This window comes from Garra rufa, chromosome 23 (genome assembly GCF_049309525.1).
Source record: "Garra rufa chromosome 23, GarRuf1.0, whole genome shotgun sequence".
Lineage (NCBI taxonomy): Eukaryota > Metazoa > Chordata > Actinopteri > Cypriniformes > Cyprinidae > Garra > Garra rufa.
Window position 1 is genome coordinate 9,595,863 of NC_133383.1, and position 20,520 is coordinate 9,616,382.

The 20,520-nt window shown below is 36.4% G+C and overlaps 1 protein-coding gene across 3 annotated transcripts in view; it reads left to right on the forward strand.

The window, feature by feature from the left end:
- aak1b (AP2 associated kinase 1b) overlaps positions 1–20,520 on the forward strand; it is a 44,142-nt gene that overhangs the window by 7,724 nt on the left and 15,898 nt on the right. For 2 of the 3 annotated variants that reach the window (XM_073829067.1, XM_073829069.1), the window contains exons 2-14: positions 1,033–1,151; positions 3,876–3,984; positions 7,921–8,063; positions 8,351–8,472; positions 11,816–11,897; positions 12,525–12,657; positions 13,189–13,292; positions 13,450–13,535; positions 13,622–13,788; positions 15,294–15,376; positions 15,740–16,057; positions 17,893–18,068; positions 19,015–19,235. In XM_073829067.1, coding sequence (XP_073685168.1) covers positions 1,033–1,151; positions 3,876–3,984; positions 7,921–8,063; positions 8,351–8,472; positions 11,816–11,897; positions 12,525–12,657; positions 13,189–13,292; positions 13,450–13,535; positions 13,622–13,788; positions 15,294–15,376; positions 15,740–16,057; positions 17,893–18,068; positions 19,015–19,235 — 1,863 coding nt within the window. The remainder of the gene's footprint in view (positions 1–1,032; positions 1,152–3,875; positions 3,985–7,920; positions 8,064–8,350; positions 8,473–11,815; positions 11,898–12,524; positions 12,658–13,188; positions 13,293–13,449; positions 13,536–13,621; positions 13,789–15,293; positions 15,377–15,739; positions 16,058–17,892; positions 18,069–19,014; positions 19,236–20,520) is intronic. The other variant, XM_073829068.1, reaches the window with a different exon arrangement.

Genomic DNA, 20,520 nt, shown 5'->3' on the forward strand with positions numbered 1-20,520 from the left:
CTGAAATATAAAACCAATAACATCTGCTTTGCAGAAAGAGAATCTCGCCAATTGTTTCACTGTAAATTGACTGTTCCTGTAGAGCTAGATCCTTGATAAAATATCTGCTTTCTACCTTCCCCCCGCCATCTTCCTCTGTGCTTTCTTTGAGGAATAACACCACATTATGCAAGCACAGCAAATCTGAGTGCAAACATACAGGCTCTGATGTCTGGATGGACATAGCGTGGACTATAACACCAAGAGTACATGCTTAGACTAAGTGTCTATATGCTGTTCGCATCTGCCTACACTTGCTTTTTTGCTTATGCTTATTCTGAGTACTTCCACTAAAACGTCTGGATCAACAAAACAGAATTTAATGCTTGCATGCGGAAATGTGAATTATGTTTTGTGACCTTATGGACAGGGCAACCAGTGATTGAATAGAAATCGTAATAGATGAATTTAAATGATTAATAATAATAAGCACTGTTTTTTTTTTTTAAACCATTAAATTATATATAGTGTATGTGTAATTTTATATTTATATAATAAAATATTTTTATATATGACCCTGGACCACAAAACCATAAGGGTCAGTTTTTTAAATTGAGATTTATACATCGTTTGAATAAATTATGTAAAGTAAGCTTTTTAGTGGTGTATGGTTTGTTAGGATAGGACAATATTTGGCTGAGATACAACTATTTGAAAATCTGTAATCAGAGGGTGCAAAAAAATCAAAATATTGAGAAAATTCCTTTTAAGGTTGTCCAAATTAAGTTCTTACTAATTCAAAATTATGTTTTTATATATTTACGGTAGAAAATTGACCAAATATCTTCACGGAACATGATCTTTCCTTAATATCCTAATGATTTTGGCAGAAATCTAGTGACACATAACTAAAATATGTATAAAAAAAATAAATTGAAGTACATTTTTTACTGATTTCCACATGGAGGCAGTGTGGTGGTGTACATTTGATCTTGCTCTTGCAATCCTCCAGCTTTCAGCAAAACTGTCTAAACTGTGTGTTTGTGTTTGTAGGTGGCTTCGCTATCGTCTTCCTGGTTCGGACCAACCAGGGGGTGCGTTGTGCCCTAAAGAGGATGTATGTTAACAACGAACACGACCTGCAGGTCTGCAAACGTGAGATCCAGATCATGGTGAGTGTAGTTAAATGCCATCTGTACTTTAGCAATGAAGATCGAAAGTTTACACTGAATATATATGGTTTACAGTACCTACCATTCAAAAGAGGTCAGTAAGAATATTTTTTCAAATAAATTAATGCTATTATTCAGTAAACTGACATGAAAGACATTTATAATATAGCAAAAGATTTCTATTTATTCTTTTGGACCTTCTGTTCTATAAACAATCATGAAAAAGTCTATCGGTTTCCATAAACATTAAGCAGCACAACTGTTTTCAACATTGATGATAATTGGAAATGTTTATTGAGCACCAAATCAGCATATTAAAATTATTTCTAAAGGATCACATGACACTGAAGACTGGAGAATTGATGCTAAAAATTCAGCTTTGCCATCACTAGATTCATTTATGTATTTATTTTTTAAATATATTAAAATATAAAGGAGTTATTTTAATTGTAATAATATTTCACTATATATATATATATATATATATGTATATGTATATGTGTATATATCATAAATGCAGCCTTGATGAGACTATCAATCAAAAGTTTTTGAACAGTAAGATTTTTGATGTTTTTTTTAAAGACATCTCTTCTGCTCACTAAGCCTGCGTTTATTTGAGTCAGGGTACAGCAAAAACAGTAAAACTTTGAAATATTTTTACTGTTTAAAATAGCTGTTTTCTGTCTGAATATATTTTAAAATGTAATTTATTCCTGTGATTTCAAAGCTGAATTGATCCTTCAGAAATTATTCTAATAGTTGGATTTGCTGTTAAAAACATTTATTAATTATTATTATTATGTTGAAAACAGAGTAGAATTTTTTCAGGTTCAAAGAATGTTCAGAAGTACAGCATTTAGCCTATCTGAAATATAAATCTTTATAAACATAATAAATCTATTATCACTTTTGATCAATTAAATTTATTAAGCATCTTTGCTTAAAGTATTAAGTTCTATAATTTCTTCCCCCTTTTGGATCTTTCTATTAATCTAAAAATCCTTGAAAAAATTCAACAGTTTTAAATATTGATAATAATGTTTCTTGAACAGCAAATCAGTAGAGATGCTCCGATCAGCATTTTTGGGGCCGATCACCGATTACCGATCACCAAGATCATGATCTGCCGATTGCCGGTCACTGCCGATCACAGAATGGCAGGGGAATGGGAATCTTTGATCTATAATCTAGCAGAGTTTGCACCATTTGTAGAAATGAAACTAACTCTAAATTAACTATATTGAAGAAGAAAAAACCTCTAGAAATAGGCTACAGTCAAGATCTTGAAGAACCACCAAGTTAGGGTTAAGTTGCTGATGCCTTCCCTGCTGAAAAAAACATGCTGGTCCTTTGATGATTTATGCTGGTCATGTTGCTGGTCAAGGACCAGCATGAACCAGCAAAGGACCAGCATAATCCAGCTAAAACCAGCATCCCAGCACCAAAACATACCTAAGCAGCATATGCTGTTTTTTTCTCCAGGGTTTGACGATAGCAAGACGATTATTAATATTATCCGTCAAAAAGGCGCCTAACTTTAGCGATGCAGTGCAGAGAGTCGGTTCTAGGATGCTTCAGAAACTTGTCGTGATATAAACAAACGCATAGAGTGGCCACGTCACCTTAACGCGCCGCATGGGGAAGAGATTTATTTATATTAAAGTGCACCTCGTACTAGACTAGGCTATGTCCTTTGATATTGTAAATGTTCTTTGCTTGTTATTTGTAGCTGCTTTTTAAGATGGTGTAAGGATTATATTATCCAGCATTGCAGTCATTAGGATAAAGGTAGTAAAATGTGGTTTAGGCTGAATTAAATATGATATATCAGAATCTGTCTGTATATAGGAAACATAAACATTCACCTCAGTAACATCTATATGCGTTCATTAGAATTACGATGCGATAAAATGGCGCTAAACATACGCACGTGAATTACACGTGCACCGCTTCTCCTCATTCTATATGGACTGAACTACAACATGAACTGATGACAACAATCAGACATACAGCGGTAACATTATTGCAATATGACGGGTATAGAAAGATACATTCATTTACATTCAAGCACGCACATTCACCACTCAGAATGAAACCGAAAGTATACTTCTCCGGCAAAACTACAGTCAGCGCTCTGTAAACGCACAACTTAGTCACATGCCCAAGAACAAGACTACCCTTACAGAACTAATAAAGAATTCAGTACTCATGTTGCATGTTGCCACTGGTAAGCTCCGCTCTGCTGTTGTTTACCTAGGCGCCGTGCATGCACGTGTGAAAAAGTTGCGCGAGTAATTTACGTCAAGTGAAAGGCTTTTTTGATCGGCTCTTTTGGGGTTCGCCGATCAAGCTATTTTTACCCAATATCGGCCGATCATGATCGGTTGCCGATCGATCGGAGCATCACTACAAATCAGCATCATGATTTCTGAAGGATCACGTGACACTGAAGACTAGAGTAATTATGCTTTGATGAATGCTTTGATCACAGGAATTAATTACATTTTAAAATATATTCAAATAGAAAGCAGTTATTTTAAATAGTAAAAATATTTCACAATATTACTACTTCTGTATTTTGGACCAAAATAAATGCAGGCTTGGTGAACATTAAAAATCTCCCTGTTAGTGTAGGTACCATACATTATTTAAAAATTCAATATTGTTATGATATCTGCTTGGGCTCATTCATACTCTTTCTATTCTTTGTGTACCGTGTTCCAGCGGGATCTCAATGGTCATAAGAACATTGTTGGGTTCCTGGACTCCAGCATCACAGCTGTAGGAGGTGGAGATGTGTGGGAGGTGTTTATCCTCATGGACTTCTGCAGAGGTAAATCTGCTTTTCAGCCCCACAGTGCGCACAGCCACCTTGTGCTTTATGTGGGAAAACAAACGTACACTTAACAGAGTAAACTTCTCATCATACCACCTAGATGGCTAACAGTGTTGAAAATGAAGTGACGTAAGCTACAAAACTCCAGTAGGTATGTCATAGGTCTTTCCATAGAGAAATGCACAACTTTCTCAAAAGCACCTATTTGGTGATATTTCTGTTTAATATATAGTCAACCCCTGGCAAATTCTGACTTAAAGTTACCTTTATTTAACCAGCAAGTTTTTTTAATTAAAAATGACACAGAAGTCTCCCAGAAGATAAGATAATGTACAAGAGGTATCATTGTGGAAAAAATTATTTCTCATCTTTTATTTACATTTGAACAAAAAGTGGCATGTCCATAATTATTCATACCCTTCTCAATAACCAATAGAAAAGCCTTTATTGGCCATTACAGCAATTAAACGCTTTCTATAATTGCTGACCAGCTTTTTGCATGTCTCCACTGGTATTTTTGCCCATTCATCTTTAGTGATGAGCTCCAACTCTTTCAGGTTGGAGGGTCTCCTTGCCATCACCCTGATCTTTAGCTCCGTCCACAGATTCTCAATTGGATTTAAGTCAGGACTCTGGCTGGGCCACTGCAGAACGTTAATATTTTCTCTGCTGACCATTTCTTCACCACTTTTGCTGTGTTTTGGGTCGTTGTCGTGCTGAAATGTCCACTGGTGCCCAAGGCCAAGTTTCTCTGCAGACTGCCTGATGTTGTTGTTGAGAATTTTGCTGTATTGCTCCTTTTTCATGGTGTTTTTTACTGTGATTAGGTTCCCTGGTCCATCGGCTGAAAACACCCCCAAAACATTAGGTTCCCACCACCATGTTTGACTGTAGGGATGGTGTTCTTAGGGTTGAAGGCTTCTCCTTTTTTACGCCAAATGAAGGCTACATCATTGTGGCCAAACAATTCAATTTTTGTTTCATCTGACCTTGAAACAGAAGACCAGAAGTCTTTTTCTTTGTCCAGTTGAGCATTTGCAAAGGCCAAGCAGGCTTTTGTGTGCCTTATCTGGAGAAGTGGTGTCCTCCTTGGTCGGCGTCCGTGGACCCCAGCGGTTTGCAGTGTCCGTTGGACTGTCTGCCTTGAGAGGTTGCTACCAGCAGAGCCCAGATTCATCAGGATGGCCTTGGTGGTGATCCTTGGATTCTTTTTTACCTCTCATCCTTCTGACCACGTCCTCTGAGATTTTTCACAGTCTTGTATTTAAAAAAAAATACTTTGTAATGTAGCCACTGGAAGTTCAAAACATTTAGATATGGTCTTATAGCCCTTTCCTGACTTGTGAGCAGCCACAATGCGCAGCCGCAGGTCCTCAGTGAGCTCCTTTGTCTTAGCCATGACTGTCCACAAACCAACAGCAGAGAACTTCTGTTTTTCACCGGTTGAGTTGATTAAAACAGCTGTTCCCAATGAATCAGGGTAATTAGGATGCTTTAGAACAGCTAGGACTATTTGGAATGGTATAGAACTTTGGATTTTCCCATAGACTGTAACAGTTTGCAAAGGGTATGAATAATTTTGGACACTTTTTGTTCAAATGTAAATAAAAGCTGAGAAATATTTTTTTCCACAATGATGCCTCTTGTACATCGTCTTGTTATCTTCTGGGAGAAGCCTGTGTCATTTCCAGTCAAAAAAAAAAAAAAAACTTGCTGGTTGAATAAAAGTAACTTTATGTCAGAATTTGCCAGGGGTATGAATAATTTCGGGCTTGACTGTAAGTGAGTTTTTCTTTGCGTATTTTATTGCTATTGAAAATAACAATGACCTTCATGTCGTGTGGTACGTCACTTGGTCTTATTTAGCTGGATAAAAGTTCTTTGTTCAAAGAAAAGAAAACATGTAACGATCTAATGTCAAAGAGTGTCACTGACAAATATCTTGTAAAATGTACATTGCAATCAGTAATATCGATGTTGTCTCAAGTTTATTCATCAGTGAGGAATTTTCCTCACAGTTTCATCCCTAATCTCCACTCATACATGGTGTTTGTGCTGCGTTTATGAAAAGTATCCACCTGGGGGCGCTCTATAGATAGATTTCAGGCCTCCAGCATAGCCTGACGTGACCTTTTCTCCCAGTCTTCTTGTACCTTGTGAAAGCTTTTCATTCATCAGATTGCTATGTCATTTTCTAACAGCACTTGCACAAAAGGCTAAATCTCATTTTGATTTATGCACATTGAAAAAGGTTTTTGTCTCCTTACTTGTAAAGCTTTCCGTGTGTTTGCATTGGTTCATTTTGTGCTGGATGTTATTGTAAAGCCCCAAATAGATGATTGATTCCTTGATTCTTCCAGAAGAGCTTGTTTCTTTCTTTTGAGTGTTCACAAGAGGCCGTCCTTTTGGATGTATTGAATGCGCTTACAGAAAGAGTGACTGTCACGTGATATTGGTATTCACAAGATATTGATTCGGATTAAACATGCTCAGTAGGAAGGCAAATTGGCATAATTGCAGGCTAATTGACTTCGGAAGTGCTTACAGATGGATTCATGTGTGTGTGGGTTAAATCTTTGCCTAAACCTATAGCTATCCTTTTAAATTAAACTAAATTCTAAAATAAGTTAGTAACTTTATTAGTATAACACATTTTAGAAAAAAAAAATATTAGAAAGGTAAATTTAACTAGAATAGGATTTATCTTAATTATATCATTTCTGAGACCACATAATTGTCCAAATAAAATTGAGGCTTAGAGATGATCAGAAAAATGTTAATCAGGTGATCAGAGATTTATTAAATCATTGTGTAATCCTTTGAATGTTATAGTGTTTTTGTTTCTGTTAATTCAGGAAATCACAGGAGAACAACAAAATGTTGACTAATAATTGATTATTCACAGAACATTAAGATAATTGTTTTGTGTTACAAGATTTAAGTCCATTTCCAGAACTGAAATTAATTTATTACAGTTAGATTATAGTTAGGTTTTTATTGAGAGGATTTTTAGCCCTACATATATCAGAAAATACAGTCAACAGCCAGAAAAAAATTAGGTGAATTATATATGGGTCAAAGACGAAAAAGGGTTTAATCATAAAAACAGTAAGTGTAATACTGGTTGTTTTTCCAGAAAATGTCAGTTTTCTGTTTAATTTAATTACATTTGGGTTTTTTTTTTTAGCAAAAAATATGCATTTTTCCATAATTTACAGAAGATACCAACTAAAATGTCATTCAGTGTAACAATCTTGTCACAACAAAAATCAATTTATGACATTAAAAAGATGAATTACTTTAACTGCAAAAACTAATTAGTTGTAATTATAGATTTAAAAAAATTGCTACTATCCTAGGTTTTGCCCATTTGTCAGTAAGATTTTTTTACTTATTTAAAACACAATAAAATTGAATATATTTCCTTATTATTTTATATATTTTAATATGTACAATTCAGAATAAGCATGTTGTTTGAATTTTTACATAAATATAGATGATGATGACAGTGTAACATTATTTCAACCAAATTTTGACATTCTCCAAAAACTTATTTGAAACCTTAAAAGTAGACTTTACTTACATTTAATGTGCTTTCTATGGACATAAAATCACTTTCGTACATTTATTTTGATGTGGACATCTTAACATCTTTGACCAGTATGATAGGAATAAAGCTGTAAAGTTTGGTTTATGTAATGGTTTGTGAAAATGGCCTGTAATAGAAATCTACATATGCAAATAGACAAATTGTCATAAAACAAATAGCTAAATTTATATTTTGCCTTTTGCTTGTAAATTTACCAGTGCATGTAAAATCAGTGGTTTTAGCCGTAGTGTCTTGCATAAAGATTTCCTCAAAATTTGGTCTTAGTATTGATTTGCTACTGAAGTATTGTAACATTTGCCCCCCCTACATTTCTTTGTGCGCAGGTGGTCAAGTGGTGAACCTAATGAACCAGCGTTTGCAGACAGGCTTCGGCGAACAGGAAGCACTTCAGATCTTCTGTGACACTTGTGAGGCTGTGGCACGGCTGCACCAGTACAAAACTCCTATAATCCACCGAGACCTAAAGGTTCCTTTATTTTCTGCTCCTCCTCATTTTCTACTTTGAACTATTTTCCAAGAAGAGGAAATTGTGTGAATCTTTAGGTTTGAACCCTTGATGGAATGAATCACAGTTGATAGCCATTTGTGACAAACTGTTACCATGGTAAAAACCACTTCAGAGCGAGCGCTTGATTAGCCGACTCCTTGGGCTTATTCTCAAATTATTTATTTCATAAGCTGAAGATGCAGTGTTGTACTGGAGTGTAATTTGTGTTTTTTCAAATATCACTTGTGATGTCTCTCTCTTTGCAGGTGGAAAATATTCTCCTTCATGACAGAGGACACTACGTTCTGTGTGATTTTGGCAGCGCCACCATGAAGTTCCAGAACCCCCAGAGTGAAGGAGTGACTGTGGTGGAAGATGAAATTAAAAAGTAATTTTTTCCAATCAGCCTGTTTCTGTGAAATTTTAGTTGTTTTATAACCAGTGGCGGTCTGTCAGAACAGATTTTACTCATAAAATCAACTTTTTAAATCAATTTCCTACTAATGTGCATAATTCTGATGCACATAAATTATAAATATGTATTCTCTTTGGCATTTTCACTCATGTGCAGTACCTGAGGTGAGTGAAATCACTTTGTGAATGCTAGAGGAGGCTATTGATCATTTAGAATGGAGTGAGGAAAAAAAAAAAATTTGATCCTTTGCTGATTTTGTACGTTTGCCCACTGACAAAGAAATGATCAGTCTATTTTAATGGTAGGTTTATTTGAACAGTGAGAGAGAGAATAGCAAAAAATCCAGAGAAATGCATTTCAAAAAAGTCATAGATGGATTTGCATTTTAATGAGTGAAAACATGACTTAGTACTTGGTGGAGGTCAGACGTTTCTTGTAGTTGGCCACTAGGTTTGCACACATCTCAGGAGGGATTTTGTCCCACTCCTCTTTACAGATCCTCTCCAAGTCATTAAGGTTTCAAAGCTGATGTTTGGCAACTCGAACCTTCAGCTCCCTCCACAATTATTATTATTATTTTTTTTTATATAGGATTAGGTCTGGAGACTGGCTAGGCCTTAATGTGCTTCTTCTTGAGCCACCCCTTTGTTGCCTTGACCCATTTGCAATGCCCTGGCTGATGGAAAGGAGGTTTTCACCCAGTATTTGACAGTACATCGCCCTGTCCATTGTCCCTTTGATGCACTACAGTTGTCCTGTCCCCTTAACAGAAAAACGCCCCCAAAGCATAATGTTTCCACCTCCATGTTTGACGGTGGGGATGGTGTTCTTGGGATCATAGGCAGCATTCCTCTATCTCCAAACACGGCGAGTTGAGTCGTTGCCAAAGAGCTCAATTTTGGTCTCATCTGACCACAACACTTTCACCCAGTTCTCCTCTGAATCATTCAGATGTTCAAAGGCAAACTTCAGACAGGCCTGTACATGTGCTTTATTGGATTTCAGTCCTTCACAGCATAGTGTTATTGTTTTCTTGGTGACTATGGTCCCAGCTGCCTTGAGATCATTGACGAGATCCTCCCGTGTATTTCTGGGCTGATTCCTCACCATTCTCATGATCACTGAAACTCCACGAGGTGAGATCTTGCATGGAGCCCCTGACTGAGGGAGATTGACAGTTATTTTGTTTTTCTTCCATTTGTGAATCACACCAACCGTTGTCACCTTCTCACCAAGCTGCTTGGCTGTGGTCTTGTAGCCCATTGCAGCCTTGTGTAGGTGTGCAGTCTTGTCCCTGACATCCTTGGACTGCTCTGTTGTCTTGGCCATGGTGGAGAGTTTGGAATCTGATTAATTGATTGCTTCTGTGGACAGGTGTCTTTTATAGAGCACTCCCTTTAAGAGAGTGCATCTAATCTCCGCTCGTTACCTGTATAAAAGACACCTGGGAGCCAGAAATCTTGCTGATTTATTTGTCAGTATGCAAACCTGCAAAATCAGCAGGGGATCAAAACTTTTTTTTCCTCACTGTATACATAGTGTTTCAAATTAATGGTTTGCAAAAGGCACTGCATGATTTTTAGACCATTAATATACATATATTGACAAGTGTTGGTTGAGTGATCTGAAAAATTATAGTATGTTGTTAATAAAGCTGGGAATATTAGAGAGAAATCAGTATATATACAGTATCAGCACAACTGTTTTTAACATTAATAATAAGACATGTTTCCTGAGTAGCAAATCAGCATATTAGAATTTCTGAAGGATCATGTGACTTTGAAGACTGGAGTCATCATAGTAATAAATTACATTTCAAATTATTACATTCTATTAAAATATCTAAATTATTTCTTTGAGAAAACCCTAAATGTTTAAACGGTAGTATATTGGCGTGTTTAAACAAGACACATGATGATTATGATGGTGCACATCAAGCCTCCCTGGAAAGGTTTCTAACAGATCGCCACTGTGTTGAACAGCATTTTCATTTCAGTTATTTCTATTACTTCATATACTTTCATTTCACTTTTTCTCATATTTTTAAATGTATATAATGGGCAATATCTAAATTGACAAATTGCATGTGATGTTGATTTTGATGAAAGTGATATCTAAGTGAATAAATGTCTATCTTTTAAAGGATTAGTTCACTTCCATGATAACATTTTCCTGGTAATTTACTTACCCTAATGTCATCCAAGAAGTTCATGTCTTTCTTTCTTCAGTTGAAAAGAAATTCGGAAAAACATTCCAGGATTTTTCTCCATATAGTGGACTTCAATAGGAGCTAACGGGTTGAAGGTCCAAATTGCATTTTCAATGCTGCTTCAAAGGGCTTTAGATAAATAATGGAATAAGTGTCTTATCTAGTGAAATGATCAGTCATTTTCTAAAATAAATAAATAAATAACAATGCAAACCCTTATAAACCCCGAATAAGACCCTTATTCCTCGACTGGGGTAGTGAAGCTGCATTTGAACTGCAATTTGGATCTACCTTAGATAAGGTACTCACCCCCTTGTCATTCAAGATATTCATGTCTTTCTTTCTTCAGACGTAAAGAAATTGTTTTTTGAGAAAAACATTTTAGGATTTTTCTCCATATAGTGGACTTATATGGTCCCCGACTTTGAACTTCCAAAATGCAGTTTAAATGTGGCTTCAAGTGATCACAAATGCGGTTGTAAACGATCCCAGCCAAGAAAGAAGGGTCTTATCTGGCAAAAACTATCGATTATTATTATTATTTTTTGTTATGATTTATATACTACCATAACAGTTTTGAACCAGAGATCCACAGACTACTCATGCACATTGTAGAGAGAGAAAAGATGAGCTATAGAGGTTAAAAAGTATATAAATTGTAATTTAAAAATAAAAATAAAAATATAATTTCATTAGATAAGACCCTTTTTCCTCGGCTGGGATCATTTACAGCCACGTTTGAAGCTGCATTTAAACTGCATTTTGGAAGTTCAAACTTGGGGCACCATAGAAGTCCACTATATAGAGAAAAATCCTGGAATGTTTTCCTCAAAAAACAAAACGTCCTTTCTGACTAAAGAAAGAAAGACATGAACATCTTGGATGACAAGAGGGTGGATAAATTATCTGTAAATTTGGTTCTGGAAGTGAACTTCTCCTTTAAACTAATGACGATATTTAAAAAAAAAAAATAATAATAAAATAAAAACACTATATTGAACTATTTCACTATGGTCATGGATATGTAATGCATTCCTTAGATGAAATAACACTTGTTATAATACAAAGTTTTATAAAAAAAAAAGAATAAATGTCTGTTTTATTTAGGTACACAACGCTGTCTTATCGCGCTCCTGAAATGGTGAATCTGTACAACGGCAAAATCATCACCACTAAAGCAGACGTCTGGGTAATTAAACATCTCAAAGATACAAAAGCCAGTCAGAAGATAATAAACCACTTTTTGAATCAGTCTTCCATGCCTAAATCAATGCCTAAATGGCTACTAGGTTACCAGTTATATTGATGTCAGCAGAAAATGCATTCCGCTTTTTAATCAGAATTTGTGTTTAAAAATTGTTTATTGACTTTATGACTTTAATGTATGCTTATTTTGTATCAGTTTTGCACAGTGAGTGAGCATGCCCAGTGTAAATAGAAGCCAAGCGACCGATAAAACATTCGGTGCCTCTGCTTGACAAGGTTTTAGCAGGTTAGAACAAAATTTGGATTTAAATGGAGCACATATGCTTTATGAAAGTCAGAGAGGAGCTAAATCCCAGTTGTTTCGTGTGAAAGAAACTCAAAGTAAATCAAATGCTATAGAAAGGTAGAATGTATTTTTTAAAGCATATAATAAGAGTATTCAGGTCTTTGAGTGTATTTTTAAAGTCTTTCAAAAATAGATTAGTCTGATATAAAAGAACAGTAGTAATAATGTTTCATTAAGTTTATTCAAGGCTGTAATATTACATAATGGCCGCAATCAAGTCTTTTCTCCATACTGTGTAATTACGTGTTATTTTCTTTCTTTCAGGCAATGGGCTGTCTGCTCTATAAACTCTGTTTCTTCACATTGCCCTTTGGCGAGAGTCAGGTGGCCATCTGCGACGGCAGCTTCACCATTCCAGACAATTCCCGCTACTCCCAGGACATGCACCGTCTCATCCGTAAGTATCCGTCTCTCTCTGCTCATGTCCCATACCAGGTTTCTCCCGCTGTCTCACCACTGGCTCAGTATAACTGTGGGTCTCACTTGAAAGTGGAAGTTCGGCCAAAAATGAAGTTTTGTTATCATTTATACACCCTCATGCTCTTTCTTCAGTTGAACCCAAAAGGGAATAAGAAAATCTTAATTTTTAATAAAAGCAGAGGGGACTGGTTATGGATTTAGATTACATGTACTGTCCAAAGAGCAGTGAATGATACTGTTCTGGAAGGTGATTTTGTGCTTCTCTGTGAAACAGAGATAAAATCTCCTTTTGTGTTTCATGGAAGTACGAATGTGTTTTGAACTTGAGGGTGAGTAAATGAAGGCTCTCATTTTTGGATGAACTATTCCTTCAACTTTCTTGTATCAATAAACACTCATACCAATCATACGCTCTGCCCTTTTTCACTCTGTCATGTGGCGACACTCAAACTCTCTTTCTCCTGCTCTCCCTTCTCTTTCCTTCTCTCTGTGGTGGTGATTTTGTCAGGGTACATGCTGGAACCGGACCCTGATAAGAGGCCTGACATTTATCAGGTGTCCTACTTTGCTTTCAAACTGGCCCGGCGGGACTGCCCTGTCCAAAACATCAAGGTTAGTCTCTTTCCTTCCTCTCCGCTGCGGTCACTCTTGGCCTGTTGGGTCAGTGCTTGAACCTCTGGGATCAGTTTTTGGATTGGGTGCTTGTGTGTGTCAGCCTGCAGGAATGCCTATCATAAAAACAAGACTAATCTGAAAAATGTCCCCTTAGAATTCTCCCATTCCTGCTAAACTTCCTGAGCCAATCCGAGCGAGCGAAGCGGCTGCGAAGAAGAGCCAAACGCAGACCAAGGCGAGGTGCGTGATTTGAGACTCCATTGGAGTCTTTTACTGTGGTCAGTAAATTTGACCTAAAATTTGAATTTCTGTGTTTTGTTTCTTAGACTTACAGACCCCATTCCCACCACTGAAACCTCCATCACCCCACGGCAGCGGCCTAAAGCAGCACAATCCCAGTCTCAGGCACTAGGGGGCATTCTGCCCATCCAGCCTGCTGCTCTGACCCCACGCAAGAGAGCCAACCTGCCCGCCGGGGCTGCCCAGCCAATAGGTACCAATATTATGAACTAATCTTCAAGAGTTACTGTATTTTACCATCAAATAAGCTTACAGCTACAGTATGTCATTTCTGAACCAATAGCAGATTTCAAACGTAATAATCATTTTTCAAACAGGTTCTCCCCCTGTTTGGGCAAGCAGTAGGTTTAACATTATAAAGCAAATAGCATTCACAAAATTTGTAATTTTCAATCAATGAAGGAAAATATTTAGCTGGGTGATGTTGGCAAGAACTGTTTGTTTAATTGTAGTTTAATTGCATCATGTATTGTTAAAGAAGTTCACTTTTAGAATGAAAAATTCCTGATAATTTACTCATCTCAGTGTCATCCAAGATTCCTGTTTTTTTTTTTATTCTTCAGTCGATAAGAAAATAAGGTTTTTGAGGAAAACATTCCAAGATTTTTCTTAAAGGGGTCATCGGATGAAAAACTAACTTTTACATGTGGTTTGAACATTAATGTGTGTTGGCAGTTTGTGTACACAACCACCCTACAATGATAAAAATCCACCCAGTGGTATTTTTTTAATCTTTAAAAATAATACCCCCTTTAAAAAAAAAAAAAGATTCTCAGCTTCTTGTCGGTACCTTAGACCCACCCTCACCGAGCTGAAACAGTCCGAATACGATCGCCATTGTGTTGACTCAGGTGCAGAGGAAGACTCTAATTGAGCGATTGAGGTGTTCTGTTGTTGGATGTAATCATGAACATAGCAGCAGTCATTTACTCCCGACATCTGAGCCGCTTAAGAGGCAGAGGACAACATTACTTTTGTTTTTAACAGGAAAGTAGAGGTCGACCGATATTGGTTTTTGCCGATAGCTAGGTTGGACCACGCTGGCCGATACCGATTAATTAACCGATAGTTTTTGAAAATGGATATTGAAGGCCAACTAAAATAGTGCTCTACTATTTAAAAAAAATAAATACTAAACCATACTTTGTAAATGAATAAAAATAAGCTGATATTTTGCAGAGCTGGTTTTGACAAGGTAAAAGGGTGTTTTTTTACACTACTATTGAGAATTTTTAACCAAAGTATATTATAAATTTTTAATTAAGACCCTAAAGAATCATATGAACTATTTTTAAGGATATTAAAACAGGAATTCAGTATTATAAATTGAAATATTTCACAGTATTACTGCTTTTTTTTTATCAAATGAATACAGTCTTGATGAGCATAAGAGACCCCATTGGAAAAAACTATAAAAGATCAGTCAGAAATTCTGTTTTAATTGTTTTATGTTTCCGTATTCGTCATCCTTGCCTATTAAAATGCATGCAATGGATGCAAAAATGCGTGATTGACACAACGTGAGGTCGTATTTATTTTTTAACGTGAAAATTTCGGACGAGAATTTCAGACTTAATGTGCAAAGACCTTTATTGATCCCAAACTTTTGAACTCAATGAGTTTGGCTGATTTCTCTTGTGATGTATATAAATATAACAATGATATAAAATGCACAATTGTTCTCTGTGTGTTTCTCAGCTGTCAGCTTGAACTTGGCTCAGCCGGCTGCAGCGCTACAGTCTCAGAAAGCCCAGGTGTCTCCGGCCCCTCAGCAGATAACGGTGCGTCTCTTTACTCTCTCTCTCTACCTCACTGCACTAATATAATCCTACAATGCTCAGCTCTTTTTAATTGTATAATTGTTTAATGATGTACTTTCTGTGCAGCTAATATCAACAAATGTGATTGCAAAAATGATTTCCAGTTGGTAGGATGAACAAATAACCCTGCCTCAAACTCACTTATTGATTGTGAGAGATGCCAATCTTAATGCAAGTCTGGGTAAAAAGAAATGGTGTCACTTTATTTGAACTGATTTCAATGAGAATTCCATCCTGTAGACTGCATTTATTAAACTAAAGTAATAGTCACATGTAAAGGTCACATTTATGGTTCACATCATAGCATAGTTGTCTGTGTGACAGCCTGTGCAGCCCATCCCCGTCACAGCTGCAGCTGTAGCAGCAGGAGGGGGTGTCCCAGTTGCAGCTGGCAGCCCCGCCCCTCAGAAAGCTGTAGCCACTCCTCCTCCATCCAGCCCCGCCCCACCCACCGCGCCTGCAAGGAGCGCTCGTCGTAAGCAGGCGTCTGCGGCTCAGCAGCAGCCAGTGGCTGTCCAACCCGCTGCCACTCAGCCAGCTGGTGCTCCACCTCCAGCACAGGCTGAGCCTGCAGCGGTGCAGCCCTCTGTCCAGCAGCCAGCACCTCAATCCCAAATCAGCCCAGAGAAGCCAGAAGAGAGGGTAATCACCTCCATCCTGTGCATGCTGCTCCGTTCTGTTTGATTCAGAGAGTTGGCAGTCTCACTTTTACTAATCATGCACCTCATGCAGGGGCTGTGCCTCATCATCCATTGTGTTGTGCCTCATCATCCATTGTGTTGCACCCATCTGTCCATCCTTGGTTTATTTTGGAATAGCATAGATGGTTTTGATTGTTTGTGTGACGGATATTTGCTCCTTTTGGTTTATTTGCTCTGAAGATTGTCTAAAAACCATGACAGACAATGTTTTTGTTAAAAGAATTAGAGTTGTATACTTTGATTTGGTGAAATTTTGGGTTTTTAGGCTTCGTTTACACTGCATTCTGAGTTGTTTGCTAGTTCAGATGGTGAGGTGATAAAATCTGATCCGTTTGTTCAGACAGTGTAGTAAATATCCAGTATTTTTAAATAAGTTGGCATGATCTTGTTGAAATGACTTTAGCATTAGAAAAAGGGACAAAAGAAGTAATTATTTCCACAATTTTTCACGTATTCACTATTTACTATATACACTACAACAATATTTGTTTTTTGTTTATGTCTCTTAGACTTTAAAGGATTTTTTCACTTCCAGAACAAAAATGAGATAATTTACTCACCCCCTTGTCATCCAAGATGTTCATGTCTTTCTTTCTTCAGTCGTAAAGAAATCGTTTTTTGAGGAAAACATTTCAGGAGTATGAACTTGCAAAATGCATGTTTCAATGCAGCTTCACTGCAGCTTCACTTCTGAGGAAGAAGGGTCTTATCTAGCGAAGCAATCAGTTATTTTCTAAAAAATAATTTACAATTTATATACTTTTTAACCTTGTCTAGCTCTGTGTTAACACTATGTATTCCAGTTCAAAACAGTTACAGTAGGGTATGTTGAAAAACTCCCTTCTAATTTTTCCATCCAACTTCAAAATTGTTGAATACATCGCTGCAGAAGTACCAACCCATTGTTTAAAAAAAAAAAAAGGTAAAACAGCAATGTAGGATGATTTTGAAGTTGGAGAAGAAAATGAGATGGGAGTTTTTAGACATACCCTAACTATTTTGAACCGGAATGCACAGAGTTGACACAGAGCTAGACAAGATGAGCATTTGAGGTTAAAAACTTTATAAATTGTCACTTTTTTTTTTTTTTTTTTTTTAGAATATAACTGATCGTTTCACTAGACAAGACCCTTCTTTTTTTATCAGAAATATAGTGAAAAAAGTAATACTGTGAAATATTATCACAATTCAAAATAGCCGTTTTCTATCTTAATAGATTTACAAATGTAATTTATTCCAGTGATGGCAAAGCTGATTTTTTCAGCATTCATTACTCCAGGGTCACATGATTCTTCAGAAATCATTCTAATATGCTGATTTGCTGCTGATAGTAGTGATGCTTTTTTCAGTATTCTTTGAATGGAACGTTCAAAAGAGCAGCATTTATTTGTAAACGAAATCTTTTATAACATTACAAATCTCTTTACTGTAACTTTTGACCAATTTAATGCATCCTTGCTGTCTTACCCCAAACTTTTGGATAAAAATCACCTTTTACTATTATAAAAAAGACAAACGATTATGAGATTTGATATTTGAGATATGAGTTTGCTTCTTGTCTAAACAGTTGCTATAGAAAAAAGTAATGTTGGAAATGATTTATCTAATCTTATCTGTAGTCACTTGTGCTTCATCAATCACCTTTGGTTTTTCTTTTTTTTTTTTTATTTAATTCATGCCATTTCACTGCATTTAAATAAATTTTAAGTCACACTCTAATTCCTCTGTATTTTAAGAGTTGATACTTATCCTCCTGTCTATTCATCATCTCCTCAGCCTGCGGCCCCTGGCCTGTCCCAGACTCCTCCCTCATCCCCAAGGACGGCCCAGAAGGCGGGGCACAGACGCATCCAGAGTGATGTCACTCACAGCGCTATGTTCGGTGTGCCCGTCAGCCAGTCCACTCAGCAGCTGCAGGCGGCCACAGCAGAGGCCAGCCTTAACAAGTCAAAGTGAGAATTGAAAAATATAGAGCAAGACAATGCAATTATGTAGCCTACTTGGCCGAGAAAAAATGTGACCCATGCTGACAAAATGTGGCCTTTTATTTTCACATTTTCCAGTAAAAAAAACCTTAAAAATGAAATATGACTTGTTGGAACTGGACAAAAAAAATTAGCTACAGCCGTTTGAAGGAAAGTTGATTTTGAGAAAAGTTTTCTGAAGATTCCAAAGCAAAATCACTAATCAATTATTTTCTATGGAATAATTACTACGTTATTAATCACAATATAGCTATTTTTTTAGTTTGTCTTTGTTATTACCAATAGGAACAAAGATGCAAATAAACAGTAGTTTAAACAAGAGGCGCGTGTGATTCCATCTTTTCTTTTAATGTTTGATTAACATTAAGACAGATCTATATTAAGACCTACTGTAATGCATGGGTCTAATATAATGTTACGAATCCGATTTTTCCCCAACCATTAACTAAACGTTCATGTAAGACATAACAGATTATGTTGAGACAGTGCGATTGTTTTGTTTTCAACAGCATGGGTTTAAAAAAACATATTCACTGGTTTGGACTCATGTCATGGAGAATTCAATATGAATATTCACAAAGCTAGAATGCTGCTCTTTGCAACAAGAGACCTACAATTTGTGGTGAGAACAGCAGCAGTTGTCCAGAAGTGAGCAGAGAAAAAAGTACTCCTCTAAGAAAACGTCCAAATAAAAGTCATTGTAGATGTTTAATTATCATTTGGAGCATTGGGATCGCTGGGATAGGGCTTAATGAACAATTTTTTGTAAAAACCTTAAATTTTTTTTTTTTCTTCGTTCTTTTCCCTGTACCCTGGGCTCATTTTGCCGGCAGGGATCACAAATGTTCTGTCAACTTTGAACCTACCAAAAACTATTTTCTGAACACTTGTTTCTCTATCTGGGCATGATTAGGTCAGCCAGCGCCACCCCGTCCAACTCTCCCCAGTCCTCCCAACAGAGTGTGTACCAGCCTGCCCCGCAGAGCAGCGTTATTGTCCCTCAAGCTCCTGCCTCAGCCGCTAGCCTGACAAGCCCCCCAGACCAGCCCACCTGGAATCCTTTCGGTGATGACAATTTCTCCAAACTAACAGCTGAGGACCTACTCAACAAAGACTTCACCAAGCTAGCTGATGGTAACTTTACTTTCTAAAACTCTCAAGTGACAAATGTGTTGCTTGTTTTTCAAGCATAAACATGTAAACAGCATGTATTAATTTGCATTTACATTCCAAACGTATTACAATATAAGTGTGTGCCTGTATTTGGGTTGTTGACGTGACATGGCATTTTCACTGTCCCACAAGATAAAAATCAATATAATTAATGTTATTTAAAATGCAGTAAATGGTTAAACATTTCATTGTCCTACATGGACCTGTTGTTATAAAAGCAGCTGTGTTTGAATTTTTTTTTTTTTGAGCCAAATGACAAAATTGTCCTATGGTATGACTGTCTCAAGCATGGTTCAATCAATTATAGCTTTCAGAAATTAAAAAGAAGACCTTAAAGGCAATAGTTTTCGAAAATTATACCATTTTTTGAAAGTGTAGGAAATCTATGCATTACGTCTCTGAAAACCATGTCCTATGGTTTGACACCATATTCCGGCCAATTCCAGAAAAAACATGAATTAGGACCCCATTTCATGATTATGTTACTGAAGCCCTGTGTCAAGCCCTTGACATGTGCACATGGTAAATTTTTTGTCTTTTTGAATTGTTCAAATATTTTACTTTTTTGGTACCACTACAAAAGTGTTACCTTTGGTGTGACACCCCTAAATTATATATATTTATATATATATTTGACCCTGAACACACAAAACCAGTCATAAGGGTCAATTTTTGGAAATTGAGATTTATGCATAATCTGAAAGCTGAATAAATAAACGTTCCACTGATGTATGGTTTGGATAGGATAGGAAATTATTTGGCTGAGATACAACTGTTTGATAATCTGGAATCTGAGGGTGCAAAAAAAATCTAAATATTGAGAAAATCACCTTTAAAGTTGTCCAAATGAAGTTTTTTGCAATGCACAAGTTTTGATATATTTATGGTAGGAAATTTACAAAATATCTTCATGGAACATGATCTTTACTTAATATCCTAATAATTTTTGGCATAAAGGAAAAATCGATAATTTTGACCCATACAATGTATTTTTGGCTGTTGCTACAAATGTACCCGTGCTTCTTAGGACTGGTTCTGTGGTCCAGGGTCACATTATATTTGAGCATTTTAAATTGTAATATTTTTTCAGTCATCAGCATCCAATTTGTATTAATGTATGATATCAATTGACAATACTAAGTAGATTAAGTAAAGATCATGTTTCATGAAGATATTTTGTAAATTTCCTACCGTAAATGTATCAAATAAAAGATTATTAGTAATATGCATTGCTAAGAACTTTATT